The 14,693-nt window shown below is 41.9% G+C and overlaps 1 protein-coding gene across 1 annotated transcript; it reads left to right on the forward strand.

Moving 5' to 3' along the window:
- The first annotated feature begins 6,384 nt into the window (after nucleotides 1-6,384).
- Nucleotides 6,385-13,769, forward strand: LOC128690481 (zinc finger protein 84-like). Its single transcript, XM_070082015.1, has one exon. The coding sequence runs from the start codon at nucleotides 7,134-7,136 to the stop codon at nucleotides 8,361-8,363; it is 1,230 nt and encodes a 409-aa protein (XP_069938116.1). The 5' UTR covers nucleotides 6,385-7,133; the 3' UTR covers nucleotides 8,364-13,769.
- Nucleotides 13,770-14,693: the final 924 nt, after the last annotated feature.

Consider the following 14,693-nt stretch of genomic DNA (forward strand, 5'->3'; position numbering starts at 1 on the left):
GTCATTATGATCGGAAAAAGATTCCCTATCTTTTTATAAGAAAAAATATATATTTTTTTTTTTTGAAATTTGAGGGACCCTGAGAACAAGTCTCTGAGAGGGCCTGTGGACCCTGAAAGGGTTAAAAGAAAAAGAATTGCAATCAGTACTTACCGAGATATAGAGGCGTGAAGTTTACAGAAAGTGAACTGCTTACAGCAACATCGGTGGCTGCTGCTCACTTATTTTTACTTTTATACTATTTTTCTCTTTTTTTTCTAATTTTTTATTTTTCAAGTAACTTTTATGGCCTGTGAGACCAATATACAGTGGACCCCCGGTATTCGATATTAATCCGTTCCTGAGAGCTCATCAAATACCGATAATATCGAAAACCGAATCAATTTTCCTCATAAGAAATAATGGAAATCAAATTAATCTGTGCAAGACACCCAAAAGTATGAAAAAAAATTTTTTTTACTACATGAAATATTAAGTTTAATGCAATAGAATAATTACAATAACAATAAAATAATTGACACTTACCTTTAATGAAGATCTGGTGATGATTGATGGGATGGGAGGAGGGGAGAGGTGTTAGTGTTTAGAAGGGGAATCCCCTTCCATTAGGACTTTAGGTAGCAAGTCCTTTTCCGGGGTTACTTCCCTTCTTCTTTTAATGCCACTAGGACCAGCTTGAGAGTCACTGGATTTTTGTTGCACAACATATCTGTCCATAGTGGCCTGTACCTCCCGTTCCTTTATGACTTTCCTAAAGTGTTTCACAACATTGTTAGTGTAATAGTCACCAGCATGGCTTGCAATAGCTGTGTTAGGGTGATTGTCATCAAAAAAGGTTTAAGCCATATTGCACACATTTCCTTAATCTTTGAAGTAGGCAACTTCTTCAATTTCTCTATCCCCTCCTCTGAAGCAGTTTCCTCAAGTGTGGCCTCTTGCTGTTGAAGATGATCTATCAGCTCATCAGTGGTTAGTTCTTCACTGTCCTCCTCCACCAACTCTTCCACATCCTCCCCACTAACCTCCAACCCCAAGGACTTCCCCAGTGCCACAATGGATTCCTCAACTGGCATAGGATTCTCAGGGTTAGCCTCAAATCCTTCAAAATCCCTTTTGTCTACTCATTCTGGCCACAGTTTTTTCCAAGCAGAGTTCAAGGTCCTCTTAGTCACTCCCTCCCAAGCCGTACCTATAAGGTTTATACAATTGAGGATATTAAAGTGATCCTTCCAAAACTCTTTTAGAGTCAGTTGAGTTTCTGTGGCCACTATAAAGCACTTTTGAAACATAGCTTTTGTGTACAGTTTCTTGAAATTGGAAATGACCTGCTGGTCCATGGGCTGCAGAAGAGGAGTGGTATTAGGAGGCAAAAACTTGACCTTAATGAAGCTCATGTCTCCAGAAAGTCGCTCTGCCAAGTCTGTAGGATGACCAGGGGCATTGTCTAATACCAGGAGGCACTTAAGGTCTAATTTCTTTTCAGTTAGGTAATTTTTCACAGTGGGGGCAAATGCTTAGTGTAACCAGTCATAGAAAAAGTCCCTAGTGACCCATGCCTTACTGTTTGCCCTCCACAGCACACACAAATTAGTCTTGAGGACATTGTTTTTCCTGAACACTCTGGGAGTTTCAGAGTGATACACCAATAAAGGCTTCACTTTGCAATCACCACTAGCATTGGCACCCATGAGAACAGTAAGCCTGTCTTTCATAGGCTTATGTCTTGGGAGTGCCTTTTCCTCCTGAGTAATGTAGGTCCTGCTTGGCATTTTCTTCCAAAACAGGCCTGTTTTGTCGCAATTAAACACTTGTTCAGGTTTCAGTCCTTCACTGTAATCCTTGAATGTAATCCTTCAATGTAATCCTTGAATTCCTTCACATATTTTTCAGCTGCGTTTTGGTCCGAACTGGCAGCCTCACCATGCCTAATCACACTATGTATGCCACTACGATTCTTAAATCTTTCAAACCAACCTTTGCTGGCCTTAAATTCACTCACATCACCACTAGTTTCGTTTATTCACACCAATAACAATCTCTCAACATTTTCTAACACTTGCGGTCGCTGTTTCATAATCACAGTTGCACCTTTTGCAAGAACAGCTTCCTTGATTGCCGTTTTCCTGGTCACTATAGTAGAGATGGTTGATTGGGGTTTATTATACAACCTAACCAGCTCCGACACACGCACTTCACTTTCGTACTTTGCAATTATCTCATTCTTCATTTCATAAGTCATTAGCGACTTTTTTCTCGAAGGGTTGGCACTAGAAGCTTTCTTGTGGCCCATAGTGACTTATTTTGCAGAAACAAGCACCAAACACAGTGATAATGTGGGTAATATGGAATGTACCGAATGTATCCTTAGATGCGCGCACACTGGCTGGCTTGTAAACACTGGCACACATGGGGCAGTTCAGGCCACACGTGGACACGTCTCGTACGAATCATATTGAATACCGGGTTTTCAATCGAATACCGAGGAAATTTTTTGTGATATAATGCATCGAATACCGATGCCATCGAATACCGGGGGTCCACTGTAATGCGTAACGTATATACAGTGGACTCCCAGCTATTGGTCGTAATCTGTTCCAGAAGGTCAGCCTAAAACTGAAAAGGCCAAAAACCAAACTAGTATTTCCCATAATAATTAATGTAAATCCAATTAATCCATTTCCGACACCCAGAAATATTTACAAAATATGCATTTTTGAAGATGAACTAAAGTTTTACATACTGAGAAAAATGAGAAATAAATATAAAGCACAAATTTTAACGATAAATAAACATTAAATACAGTTGGACCTGCTCTACGGCGTTTAGCTTTATGGCGTTCCGCTAATACTATAGACATTTCAAATTATGACCAAAATTCGCTATACAGTTCCTCCCACCTGACTTTCTAATATGGTCACCGTGCCCCACCTGGTTTGTTTACAGTCTCCCTGAGCTCCGTAAGTACCACATCTCTCCATTATGTTCGGAAACTCCAAAATTTGAAGTGTTTTTAGCTCTTAAACTGTCCACACGTAGATCTACATGCACGTGCACAGTACTACGAACATCAATGTTTTATTTTTCATTCCTTCAAATTTGGTGCGATAGGCCTGAGTTGCCTAGACATGTATTAGAGTCTGGATGATTAAAGTTTCAAGTAGCCTGTTAATTACCATATTATTCTTAGCTCATCATCCAAACTGTAATAAGAATATTTGTCTGGGAGTACAAAAATACATGTATTTTTAATCTTTACTGGTAAATTATAAAATAAGAGCATTATAAAAGACAACATAAAAGTGTATTCTTTGGTTTCATTATCACATTACAATATCAGATACAAGACTAGAATTATCACATTACAAAGCACCATATCACAAACACGACTATCCGTTACTGACATCGCATTACTACAATATCACCTGTGTCACAACTGACACATAATTGACTACATTATCACAAACACCCATGTCAATTATGACACACGACACCATTGTAACAGTGTCACATGACACCTTTCTCAGCGTTATAACACACCTTCTCAACTGTGTCCACATGACACCCTTGGCTCCGTGTAATTATACACACCTTTGCTACCATGTCCACATGACACCTTGTCTCCATGTAAGTCTACACACTTTCGCTACAGTGTCTGCATGACACCCTTTTCTCCGCGTTATAACACACCGTGTCCACATGACACCCTGCAGCGTCTGACACTAACACCGTCATGGGGCCAGCCGACTAAGTCCAGCCATTGCCATCAGGAAACTGTCCAGTCGTAGTCAACAGGAAACTAAGTCCACGTTCCCAGCAGGAAACTTTCGTTGTCAGCTGGAGACGTTACCAGCAAAGTCAAGCTGTGAAGCTGTTCTAATCTCACTATGTATGAGGTCTCTACTCACAGTGAGTAGTGCAGAACACACTATGTTGTGAGTACACTGAATGAGGCCGTCGGGTGACTGAGGCCGTCAGACTCAGTGAGCTGTTGTAGACACACATCTTCTAAGGCCAGTAGATATACACCATAAGATGGTCAGGTGAATACTCTCTACTGCCAGTAGATGTATACCGTAAGGGGGTCTGGCGAATACTGCCTCTAAGGCCAGCTCAGCAGTTCCCACATTGGGTTTGATGACGTACCCGTGGTACTGCAGGCCGGCAGGTTAACAATCTAACTGCTAGTTTGGCAGGAGGCCGCCACAACATGAAAGAATGGTTCTGCTCACTCAGTGTGCAGTGTATGAAAAAATTCGGGGACCACTTAGTACCTTGTGAGAGCACCAGTTCAGTTGAGCACCAGCTAGAGCAAACAGTGTGGCAAACACCAGGGATTCACTGATGTCATGTCATATTAACACTCCCATTTTAAGACGAAAGTAAAAATAGGTTAGATAAATACATGAGTGGGTATGGGTGGGTGTGAGTTGAACCTGACCTAGTCAGGATGTGACCTGACTAGGTGGGTCAATTGATCTATGCCAGGGGGTGGGAGGGACTTGCCTTGCATGGGCCAGTAGGCCTGCTGCAGTGTTCCTTCTTTATTATGTTCTTATGTATTCGGCAGACTGGCCGGCTGGCTGGCTGGCTGGCTTTGGCTGTCAAGGTCTGTATCTGTCTATATCTGTGTCTAGCATTGGTATAACTATACTCTCATACATTCCCTTCTGTGCCTCCATGGATGAAGTTCTTTGTCTCCACAGGCTCCTCAATACACCACTTGTTTTTTTTCCCCACTCAGTGCACCACTCATTTTTCATAGACCCATCTGTTGACACATCCACTTATAAATATCTGGATACATTCACCTCTTCCATACTCCCTCCAATCTGACAACCAATCTTATAATACCTAATTTTTTTTTGTTATATTCATCTCCTTACTCTTTCCTATATTCACTTTTTATTTTCTTGTTTTACATACCCTACCACACTCATCCACCAACCTCTACAACTTCTTTTCAGAATCTCCCAAAAAGCAGTGTCATCAGCAAAGAGCAACTGTGATAGCTCCCACTTTGTGTTAGATTCTTTATCTTTTAACCCCACACCTCTTGCCAACACCCAAGCATTCACTTCTCTTACAACCATGATGACATCACACATCCTTGTCTAAGGCCTACATTTACTGGGAAGTAATCTCCCTCTCTCCTAAATACCCTCTCCTGAGCCTCACTATCCTCCTAAAAACTTTTCACTGCTTTCAGTAACCTACCTCCTATTCCATACATTTACAACATCTGGCACATTGCCCCTTCCCTATCCACTGTGTCATATGCCTTTTCCAAATCCATAAATGCCCCAGAAACCTCTTTACTCTTATCCAAGTATGTTCTCACTTATCTGACTGTCATATCTCTGTTATTGCCATGTTCTTCCTTTCCCTTGTTCATTATCAGTTACACTTACACAGTACTGCTGTATTCACTGGTTGTTCTGAATCCTCTGTTGGTGTGTGATATGCAGTTGTTTTTCTGAATAAAGTGTTAGACAAACACTTGAAAGATTTGGCTGTTATTTTCATGGCAGAGTTATTTGCAGTTGATGCAGTATCACATTGCTTCTCTAAATTCTAAGCCAACTTTTTTCTTTCTTGCTCTCAAAACTACAAATGCAGTCAAAGTTCCTATGAGATTTAATTCACTGCATGCATTACTAGCTGTTTCACCTCCTCAGCTATCATAATGACATTGTTGCCTTTAATACTGTGACACCTCAGCAATCATAGGTATTATTTCATTCAACACTGATTGTTTCAGCTCCTCAGCAATCATAAAGACATAGTAACATTCAACACTGACTGTTTCAGCGCCTCAGCAATCATAAAGACAGTAACATTCAACACTGACTGTTTCAGCTCCTCAGCAATCATAGGCAAGCATGAAGACTTAGTCTTTTGTGTTTTGAGTTTTTCTGGTGGCCAGGACAATGAACTTTTAAACTCTTCTGCATGTTCCACCATTCAGGACCTGCCCATTCACACTATTTCCCAGTTTTGTTTCAGAACATTTGAAACAAAAGTAGGGATAGATGTAGGTTGTACAGTGACTGCACTCAGAAGAGGGAGTGGAGGTAGGAAGAACAGTGACTGCACTCTGAAGGATCAGTGGTGGTGTGAAGTACAGTGATTGCACTCTGAAGGATCAGTGGTGGTGTGAAGTACAGTGTTTGCACTCTGAAGGATAAGTGGGAATATTTACAGTTTGGATGGACATCCGAAGTGTAACAACAGCCTTCCTCTTGTAAGACAGTGATGGAGAAAGTGTTTCTTCTTTATTGAGTCACTTTACCTCTGTTAGAGATGGCTGGTGTGTTTAATAATAATTATATTAATTATAATTAATTCTAATGATTATAATAAAAGGTCATAAATTTTCAATTTTATTTTGCAGGTCATCTTGATACCAGAGGCTGGCATTTGCAGTGTCAATACTGCAGGTCATCCTGGTACAAGAAGGTGGCATTTGTAGTGTCAAAACTGCAGGTCATCGTGGTACAAGAAGGTGGCACTTGTAGTGTCAATACTGAAGGTCATCTTGGAACAAGAAAGTGGTACTTGTAGTGTCAGTACTGCAGGTCATCCTGGTACAAGGTGGTACTTGTAGTGTCAATACTGGAGGTCATTCTGGTACAAGAAGGTGGTATTTGTAGTGTCAATACTGCAGGTTATCCTGGTACAAAAAGGTGGTACTTGAAGTGTCAATACTGCAGGTCATCCTGGTACAAGAAGGTGGCACTTGTAGTGTCAATACTGCAGGTCATCCTGGTACAAGAAGGTGGTACTTGTAGTGTCAGTACTGCAGGCCATCCTGGTACAAGAAGGTGGTACTTGTAGTGTCAATACTGCAGGTCATCCTGGTACAAGAAGGTGGTACTTGTAGTGTCAGTACTGCAGGTCATCCTGGTACAAGAAGGTGGTACTTGTATTGTCAGTACTGCAGGTGTTGTGTTGAGGCAACACAATGTACAGTTGTTAATGCAGGAGACCAATTAGATCAACATTTACACTCACTCAAACAATCTTCAGAACAGTCTCAGTGTGGATATCAGACCAGGTTTTTCATAAGCAAAAAAACAATTCAGTGTTCAGTGTGTCTAAAAGAGTTTTCTGAAAAATATAATTTAGTCATTCACATGAGAACTCACACTGAAGAGAAGCCATATCAGTGTTCAGAATATCTGAAACACTTTTCTAATAAATCAAGCTTAGTAAGTCACATGAGAACTCATTCTGGAGAGAAGCCATATCAGTGTTCAGAATGTCTGAAAGACTTTTCAAAAAATTCACATTTAATAAGACACATGAGAACTCATACTGGAGAGAAGCCATATCAGTGTTCAGAATGTCAGAAATGCTTTCCTGAAAATTCAGGATTGATAATTCACATGAGAACTCATACTGGGGAGAAGCCATATCAGTGTTCAGAATGTCTAAAAAACTTTTTCAGCAAAAGTAATTTAGTAAACCACATAAGGACTCATACCGGAGAGAAGCCATATCAGTGTTTAGAATGTTTGAAAGTCTTTACTCAAATGTCAAGCTTAGTAAGTCACATGAGAGTTCATACTGGAGAGAAGCCATATCAGTGTTCAGAATGTCTGAAAGACTTTTCTGTAAATTCACATTTAGTAAGACACATGAGAACTCATACTGGAGAGAAGCCATATAAGTGTTCAGAATGTCAGAAATGCTTTTCTGAAAATTCAGGATTGATAATTCACATGAGAACTCATACTGGAGAGAAGCCATTTCAGTGTTCAGAATGTCTGAAAGACTTTTCCTGCAAAGATTATTTAGAAAACCACATAAGGACTCATACTGGAGAGAAACCATATCAGTGTTCAGAATGTCTGAAACGCTTTACTAAAAATTCAGGATTGATAATTCACATGAGAACTCATACTGGAGAGAAGCCATTTCAGTGTTCAGAATGTTTGAAACACTTTCTTCGCAAATCACATTTAGTAAGACACATGAGAACTCATACTAGAGAGAAACCATATCAGTGTTCTGAATGTCTGAAAGTCTTTACTGAAAAATCAAGCTTAGTAAGTCACATTAGAATTCATACTGGAGAGAAGCCATATCAGTGTTCAGAATGTCTGAAAGTCTTTACTCAAAAAACAAGCTTAGTAAAACACATGAGAATTCATACTAGAGAGAAGCCATATCAGTGTTCAGAATGTCTGAAAGAATTATCTAGAAAATCCAATTTAGTAAATCACATGAGAACTCATACTAAAGATAGGCCATATAAGTGTTCAGAATGTCTGAAAAGCTTTTCTAAAAGATTTCAATTAAAAAGTCACATGAGAAGTCATACAAAAGAGAAAGTTTTGCCAGAAGGGATGTCATTTGTCTAACGCTAACATTTCACTGTTGGTCCCATAATATTACGGCTTTCAAGCCAATGTTGCTCCCGTAATACTACACCAAAATTCTTGCAGAAGAAAGCTGATAGGCCTACTAGAAGAGAATGTGTCTGAGTCGTCAGTGTGTGCAGTATAAACAAAAATCTTGCAGCATGCAGTGCATAATGAGAGATTTTTTTTTTTTTTTTTTAACAGTGATGTTGTCAATTTAAACCAAATTTATTTATGATTGTATTCCCATTTTCTTTGTCTCATTTGAAGATGTACTACAAAAATTGAATTGATATTGAATAGTTTATGGACTAAAAGTACCTTGAAACTGAGCTCGAAATAGAGGAAATGTTTTATTTTTGCTGATGTTTAAAAGTATACAAATCACATCACATGTTTAATACACATCAACTGGTGAGTTTGAAAGGCTTTCACAAATGCACTGATATTATTACCATTTTTACAATAATGCAGTAGTCTGCATTACAGTAAATCTTCTATTTTTTGTGTTAATGAAAATTCAAAATGGAAAGCAAGCACAATATGAGGGGCTGGGATATGTGACTAATGAACAGAGAAAATTTTCAGCCTCCCAACCTCTTCAAGGGGGGCTCTTTGGCGTGGTGAAGAGGCTCTTTGTTTGAGGAATTAGACCTGCTGGTCTCCTTCCTCAGACCGAATCTAGTTACCCTCCAATCCCCCCTCCCCTATCCCATCCTCCCTTTTTCCTTTCCTCCTCCTCCCCATCCCTCCCTTATTCCCTTCCTCTTTTTGAACTTTGGGATTCTTCCCAGAGGCATGCTAGTTCCTAGGTAGGGGGAAGGGTACCAGGGTCTATCCCATTCCATTGAGGTTCTTGGTGGTGGTGTAGTTTGCCATGGAATCTGGATCACCTGGGGATGTCATGATCCCTCTCCGATTTCTCGGGGGGGGGGGGGGTGGCTTTGGGTGTCTTTCAGGCAATGGGTGTATCTCTGGAGGCTGCCTTTCAGATTCCTGGGGTGGTGGAAAAAGAGGTATGCTTTGTGGTGGATATCTGGCTGCCCTCTCTTTTGTCCACCGAAGTAGCTCAATGGATGTGAGGTTGCTATCCTGGATTGCTGGTTTACTGACATGAAGGGTAGGGTATGCCACAGGTTTCACGCCACATCTGCACTACTTGCAGTGCTGAGGTCCTCTTGGGCACAGAGGGAGATTTCTGGCCGCTTCATTCCCCCTTTTTTTATTTTTCTTTTTTTCTTAAAAACAAAAAGAAAGAAGTAACCTAACCATGAAGGACCCAGTCCATGACCCTGCTACCACTGGGCCTCTTCTTGATACCACACCTTGTTCTGACCCTGCTTCGTTTTTGACCACTCTTCGGACAGTCCTGATGCCATTGTACCTCTTGCTGGTGCTGTTTCATCACCCGCTTCAGGTACCAGGGTTTCGACTGACTCCTTCAATTTGTCTGACCTCTGCTCTCCTTTGACTATGCTTCTGGCCTCTCCCTGTATGGTGCGTTTGAATTGCCAGCCCATCTCACGTCGGACCAACTCCGGTCCCACTCCTAAACGCCAATAATAATTGCCTGATGATACTTCGCCACCTTCTCGCTTTTCTCAGAAAAGACCAACACATCATGCACTCCCTTTCCATGCTCAGTTTCGGAATGCACAATGGACTAAATACTTTGTGACCGACTTCCTCTATTGCCTATCTTTCCGAGCATGGTATTGGCAAAGTGCTCGTATGCCATGTTGGTAGAGATATTTCCTTTCATGCTCTCAAGAGCAGTATGTGCATCATCACTGTCCAAAATGCTACCCAAACTCATAATCTTTCTCCTCTTTCACATATCAATACTGTTCCTGTCACTATCAAAAAACATCATTACCTCAATTCTTGTAGTGGTACTCCTCTTCAAGGGGGGGCTCCCTGGCATGGGGAAGAGGCTCTTGGTCTTAGGAATTAGACCTGTTGGTCTCCTTCCACAAACCAAACCTAATTACCCCCCAGTCCCCCCTTCCCTATCCCATCCTCCCTTTTTCTTTTCCTCCTCACCCCCATCCCTCCCTTATTCCCTTCCTCTTTTTGGCCTTTGGGATTCTTCCCACAGGCCTACTGCTTCCTAGGTATTGGGAAGGGTACCGGGGGTCATTCCCATTCCATTGAGGTTCTTGGTGGTGGTGTAGTTTGCCGTGGAATCTAGATCGCCTGGGGATGTTCTGTTCCCTCTCCAGTCTCCTGTGGGGTGGCTTTGGGTGTCTTTCGGGCGACATGTGTATCTCTAGAGGCTGCCTTTTGGATTCCTGGGGTGGTGGCAAAAGGAGGCATGCTTTGTGGCAAATATCCGGCCACCCTCTCATCTGCCGAGGTAGCTCGGCAGATGTGAGGTTGCTATCCTGGATTGCTGGCATGAAGGGTAGGGTATGGCACGGGTTCCATGCCACATCTGCACTACTTGCGGTGTTGAGGTCTTCTTGGGCATGGAGTGCGATTTCCGGCCCTTTCATTCCTCCTAGGAACTATTCCTCCTTGTTCCCCTTTTTTTTTATTCTTTTTTTATTTTTATTTTCTTTCTTTTTTTCTTAAAAACAAAAAGAAAGAGGTAACCTAACCATGGAAGCCCCAGCCCATGAACCTGCTACCCCCTGGCCCCTTACTGGTACCGCACCCCGTTCTGACCCTGCCTCATTTTCTGACCACTCATCGGACACTCCTGATGCCCTTGTATCTCTTACTGGTGCTGTTTCATCACCAGCTTCAGGTACTGGGGGTCTCGACTGATTCCTTGGATTTGTCTGACCTCTGCCTTCCTTTGACTATGCTTCCGGCCTCTCCCTCTATGGTGCAGCAATTTTCAAATTGCCAGCCCATCCCACGTCGGGCCAATTCTGGTCCCACTTCTAAATGCCAACAACAACTGCCTGATATGCCATTCTTGCAGCACGTATCCATATTGCATCTATGCCTGTGTTATCATTTGTGTTTGTCTCAGACTCCCTTAGCACTTTACAGGCTATTCAGAAATTTAATACACCTTACCCCCTAGTTCTCCGTACCCAACTTTGGCTATGCCGTATCTCTACCTAGCATAAAGATATTGTGTTTTGTTGGATCCCTGGTCATGTTGACGTACAGGGCAATGAACAGGCAGACACTGCTGTGCGGTCAGCAGTACATGACCTACCAGTTTCATATGAGGTGTTCCATTTATAGACTATTTTGCTGTAATCGCTACCCACCTTCACTCCCGTTGGCAACAACGTTGGTCTAATCTGCTCGGTAACAAACTTCAGTCTATTAAACCGGGTATAGATAACTGGCTGTCTTCTTGTCATCAGTGTCGGGGTTAGGAGACTACTCTCTCCCATCTTCGCATTGGCCACACTCGTCTTACTCATGGGTATCTCATGGAGAGGCACCCTGTTCCTTTCTGTGAGAAGTGTCAGGTTCCAGTATCGGTTAGCCACATTCTGTTGGACTGCCCTCTCTATCCACGAGCTCGCAGAATTTACCTCCAATGTAGTGTCCACTCTACTACTCTCTCTTTACCTTCCCTTCTTGCTGATGGACCCTCTTTTAATCCTGACTCTCACTGACTTCTTGACAACAACTGATTTACTCCACAAACTCTGATGATGATACTTTTCGCACTCCCTTCAGCCCTTACTACCTCAGTCTCTTGCTACCCTCTACCCCTGCACTATCTACTGCCCCACTGTTCTCCGTAACCTACTAATTCTTCCTTTTGCCACCTGATACCCTCGCTTCCTTCCCGCCCTGCAGCGCTGTATAGCCCATGTGGTTTAGCGCATCTTTTTATTATAATAATAATTGTAGTGGTACTGTCATTCTACCCCATACCATAGTCCAACAGAATTTCCACACATGTGGAAATGACATTCTCAAACTGCTGGAACTCCAAGATCTCCCAATCCTCAAAGTAGACACTTATGTCCTTCCTGCCCGCGGGCGGAGACGATACCCTTGCAATGTGGCTTGATTAACTTTTGACAGCCGTGAACTTCCATCCTCTGTTTATGTAGCAGGGCATCAGTTACAAGTTCGAAAGGAATCTTTTTCAATCTCTTTTTTTTTGTTGTTGTTGTTGTTGTTGCTGAGATCATCAAGACGACAGGATGCCAATTTGGGTGTTTTTTTTATTTTACTCCAGAAATTATGATTTTTATGATTGTTTATATCCAAAAAGACTTGTTGGCTTCTCCTGAGTCGGCTAGTGATCACTGCACACACCACCAGTACCTCAGTGACTTATAAGTCACCAATGAGAGTGGAGCTATGATGGTTGGTGAAAGGTGGCTCATGGCCACCCTAGATTTTCATGCAAACTATGTACAGTGGACCCCCGCATACCGTTGGCATCACATAACATTAAATCCGCATACCGATACATTTTATCGCCAAGATTTTGCCTCGCATACCGCTAAAAAACCCGCTCAATGCTGTTCATCCGAGACGCGTCTAATGTGCGCCCTTAGCCAGCCTCACATGTTCCGCCGGTGGCATTGTTTACCAGCCAGCCTCCGCGGTAACATCCAAGCATACAATTGGAACATTTCGTATTATTACAGTGTTTCTGGTGATTTTATCTGCAAAATAAGTGACCATGGGCCCCAGGAAAGCTTCTAGTGCCAACCCTACAGGAATAAGGGTGAGAATTACTATAGAGATGAAGAAAGAGACCATTGATAAGTATGAAAGTGGAGTGCGTGTCTCCGAGCTGGCCAGGTTGTATAGTAAACCCCAATCAACCATCGCTACTATTGTGGGCAACAAAAAGGCAATCAAGGAAGCTGTTCTTGCCAAAGGTTTAACTGTGTTTTCGAAACAGAGATCGCAAGTGATGGAAGATGTTGAGAGACTGTTATTGGTGTGGATAAATGAGAAACAGATAGCAGGAGATAGCATCTCTCAAGTGATCATAAGTGAAAAGGCTAGGAAGTTGCATGAGGATTTAATTAAAAAAATGCCTTCAACTAGTGATGATGTGAGTGAATTTAAGGCCAGCAAAGGTTGGTTTGAGAGATTTAAGAGGCGTAGTGGCATACATAGTGTGATAAGGCATGGTGAGGCTGCCAGTTCGGACCACAAAGCAGCTGAAAAATATGTGCAGGAATTCAAGGAGTACATAGGGGACCTGAATGCTAAAGTAGGAGAAACTTTTAGAGAGGGTGTGGTAGGTAAGTTTGGGGTGCCAGGTGTAAATGATAATGGGAGCCCTTTGATTGAACTTTGTATAGAAAGGGGTTTAGTTATAGGTAATACATATTTTAAGAAAAAGAGGATAAATAAGTATACAAGATATGATGTAGGGCGAAATGACAGTAGTTTGTTGGATTATGTATTGGTAGATAAAAGACTGTTGAGTAGACTTCAGGATGTACATGTTTATAGAGGGGCCACAGATATATCAGATCACTTTCTAGTTGTAGCTACACTGAGAGTAAAAGGTAGATGGGATACAAGGAGAATAGAAGCATCAGGGAAGAGAGAGGTGAAGGTTTATAAACTAAAAGAGGAGGCAGTTAGGGTAAGATATAAACAGCTATTGGAGGATAGATGGGCTAATGAGAGCATAGGCAATGGGGTCGAGGAGGTATGGGGTAGGTTTAAAAATGTAGTGTTAGAGTGTTCAGCAGAAGTTTGTGGTTACAGGAAAGTGGGTGCAGGAGGGAAGAGGAGCGATTGGTGGAATGATGATGTAAAGAGAGTAGTAAGGGAGAAAAAGTTAGCATATGAGAAGTTTTTACAAAGTAGAAGTGATGCAAGGAGGGAAGAGTATATGGAGAAAAAGAGAGAGGTTAAGAGAGTGGTGAAGCAATGTAAAAAGAGAGCAAATGAGAGAGTGGGTGAGATGTTATCAACAAATTTTGTTGAAAATAAGAAAAAGTTTTGGAGTGAGATTAACAAACCATACCCCCGGCCGGGATTGAACCCGCGGTCATAGAGTCTCAAAACTCCAGCCCGTCGTTTATTTGCAATCGTGTCATTACGATTTCTTAAGTCATGAGATTAACAAGTTAAGAAAGCCTAGAGAACAAATGGATTTGTCAGTTAAAAATAGGAGAGGAGAGTTATTAAATGGAGAGTTAGAGGTATTGGGAAGATGGAGGGAATATTTTGAGGAATTGTTAAATGTTGATGAAGATAGGGAAGCTGTGATTTCGTGTATAGGGCAAGGAGGAATAACATCTTGTAGGAGTGAGGAAGAGCCAGTTGTGAGTGTGGGGGAAGTTCGTGAGGCAGTAGGTAAAATGAAAGGGGGTAAGGCAGCTGGGATTGATGGGATAAAGATAGAAATGTTAAAAGCAGGTGGGGATATAG

Source organism: Cherax quadricarinatus, unplaced genomic scaffold, assembly GCF_038502225.1.
Source record: "Cherax quadricarinatus isolate ZL_2023a unplaced genomic scaffold, ASM3850222v1 Contig5990, whole genome shotgun sequence".
Lineage (NCBI taxonomy): Eukaryota > Metazoa > Arthropoda > Malacostraca > Decapoda > Parastacidae > Cherax > Cherax quadricarinatus.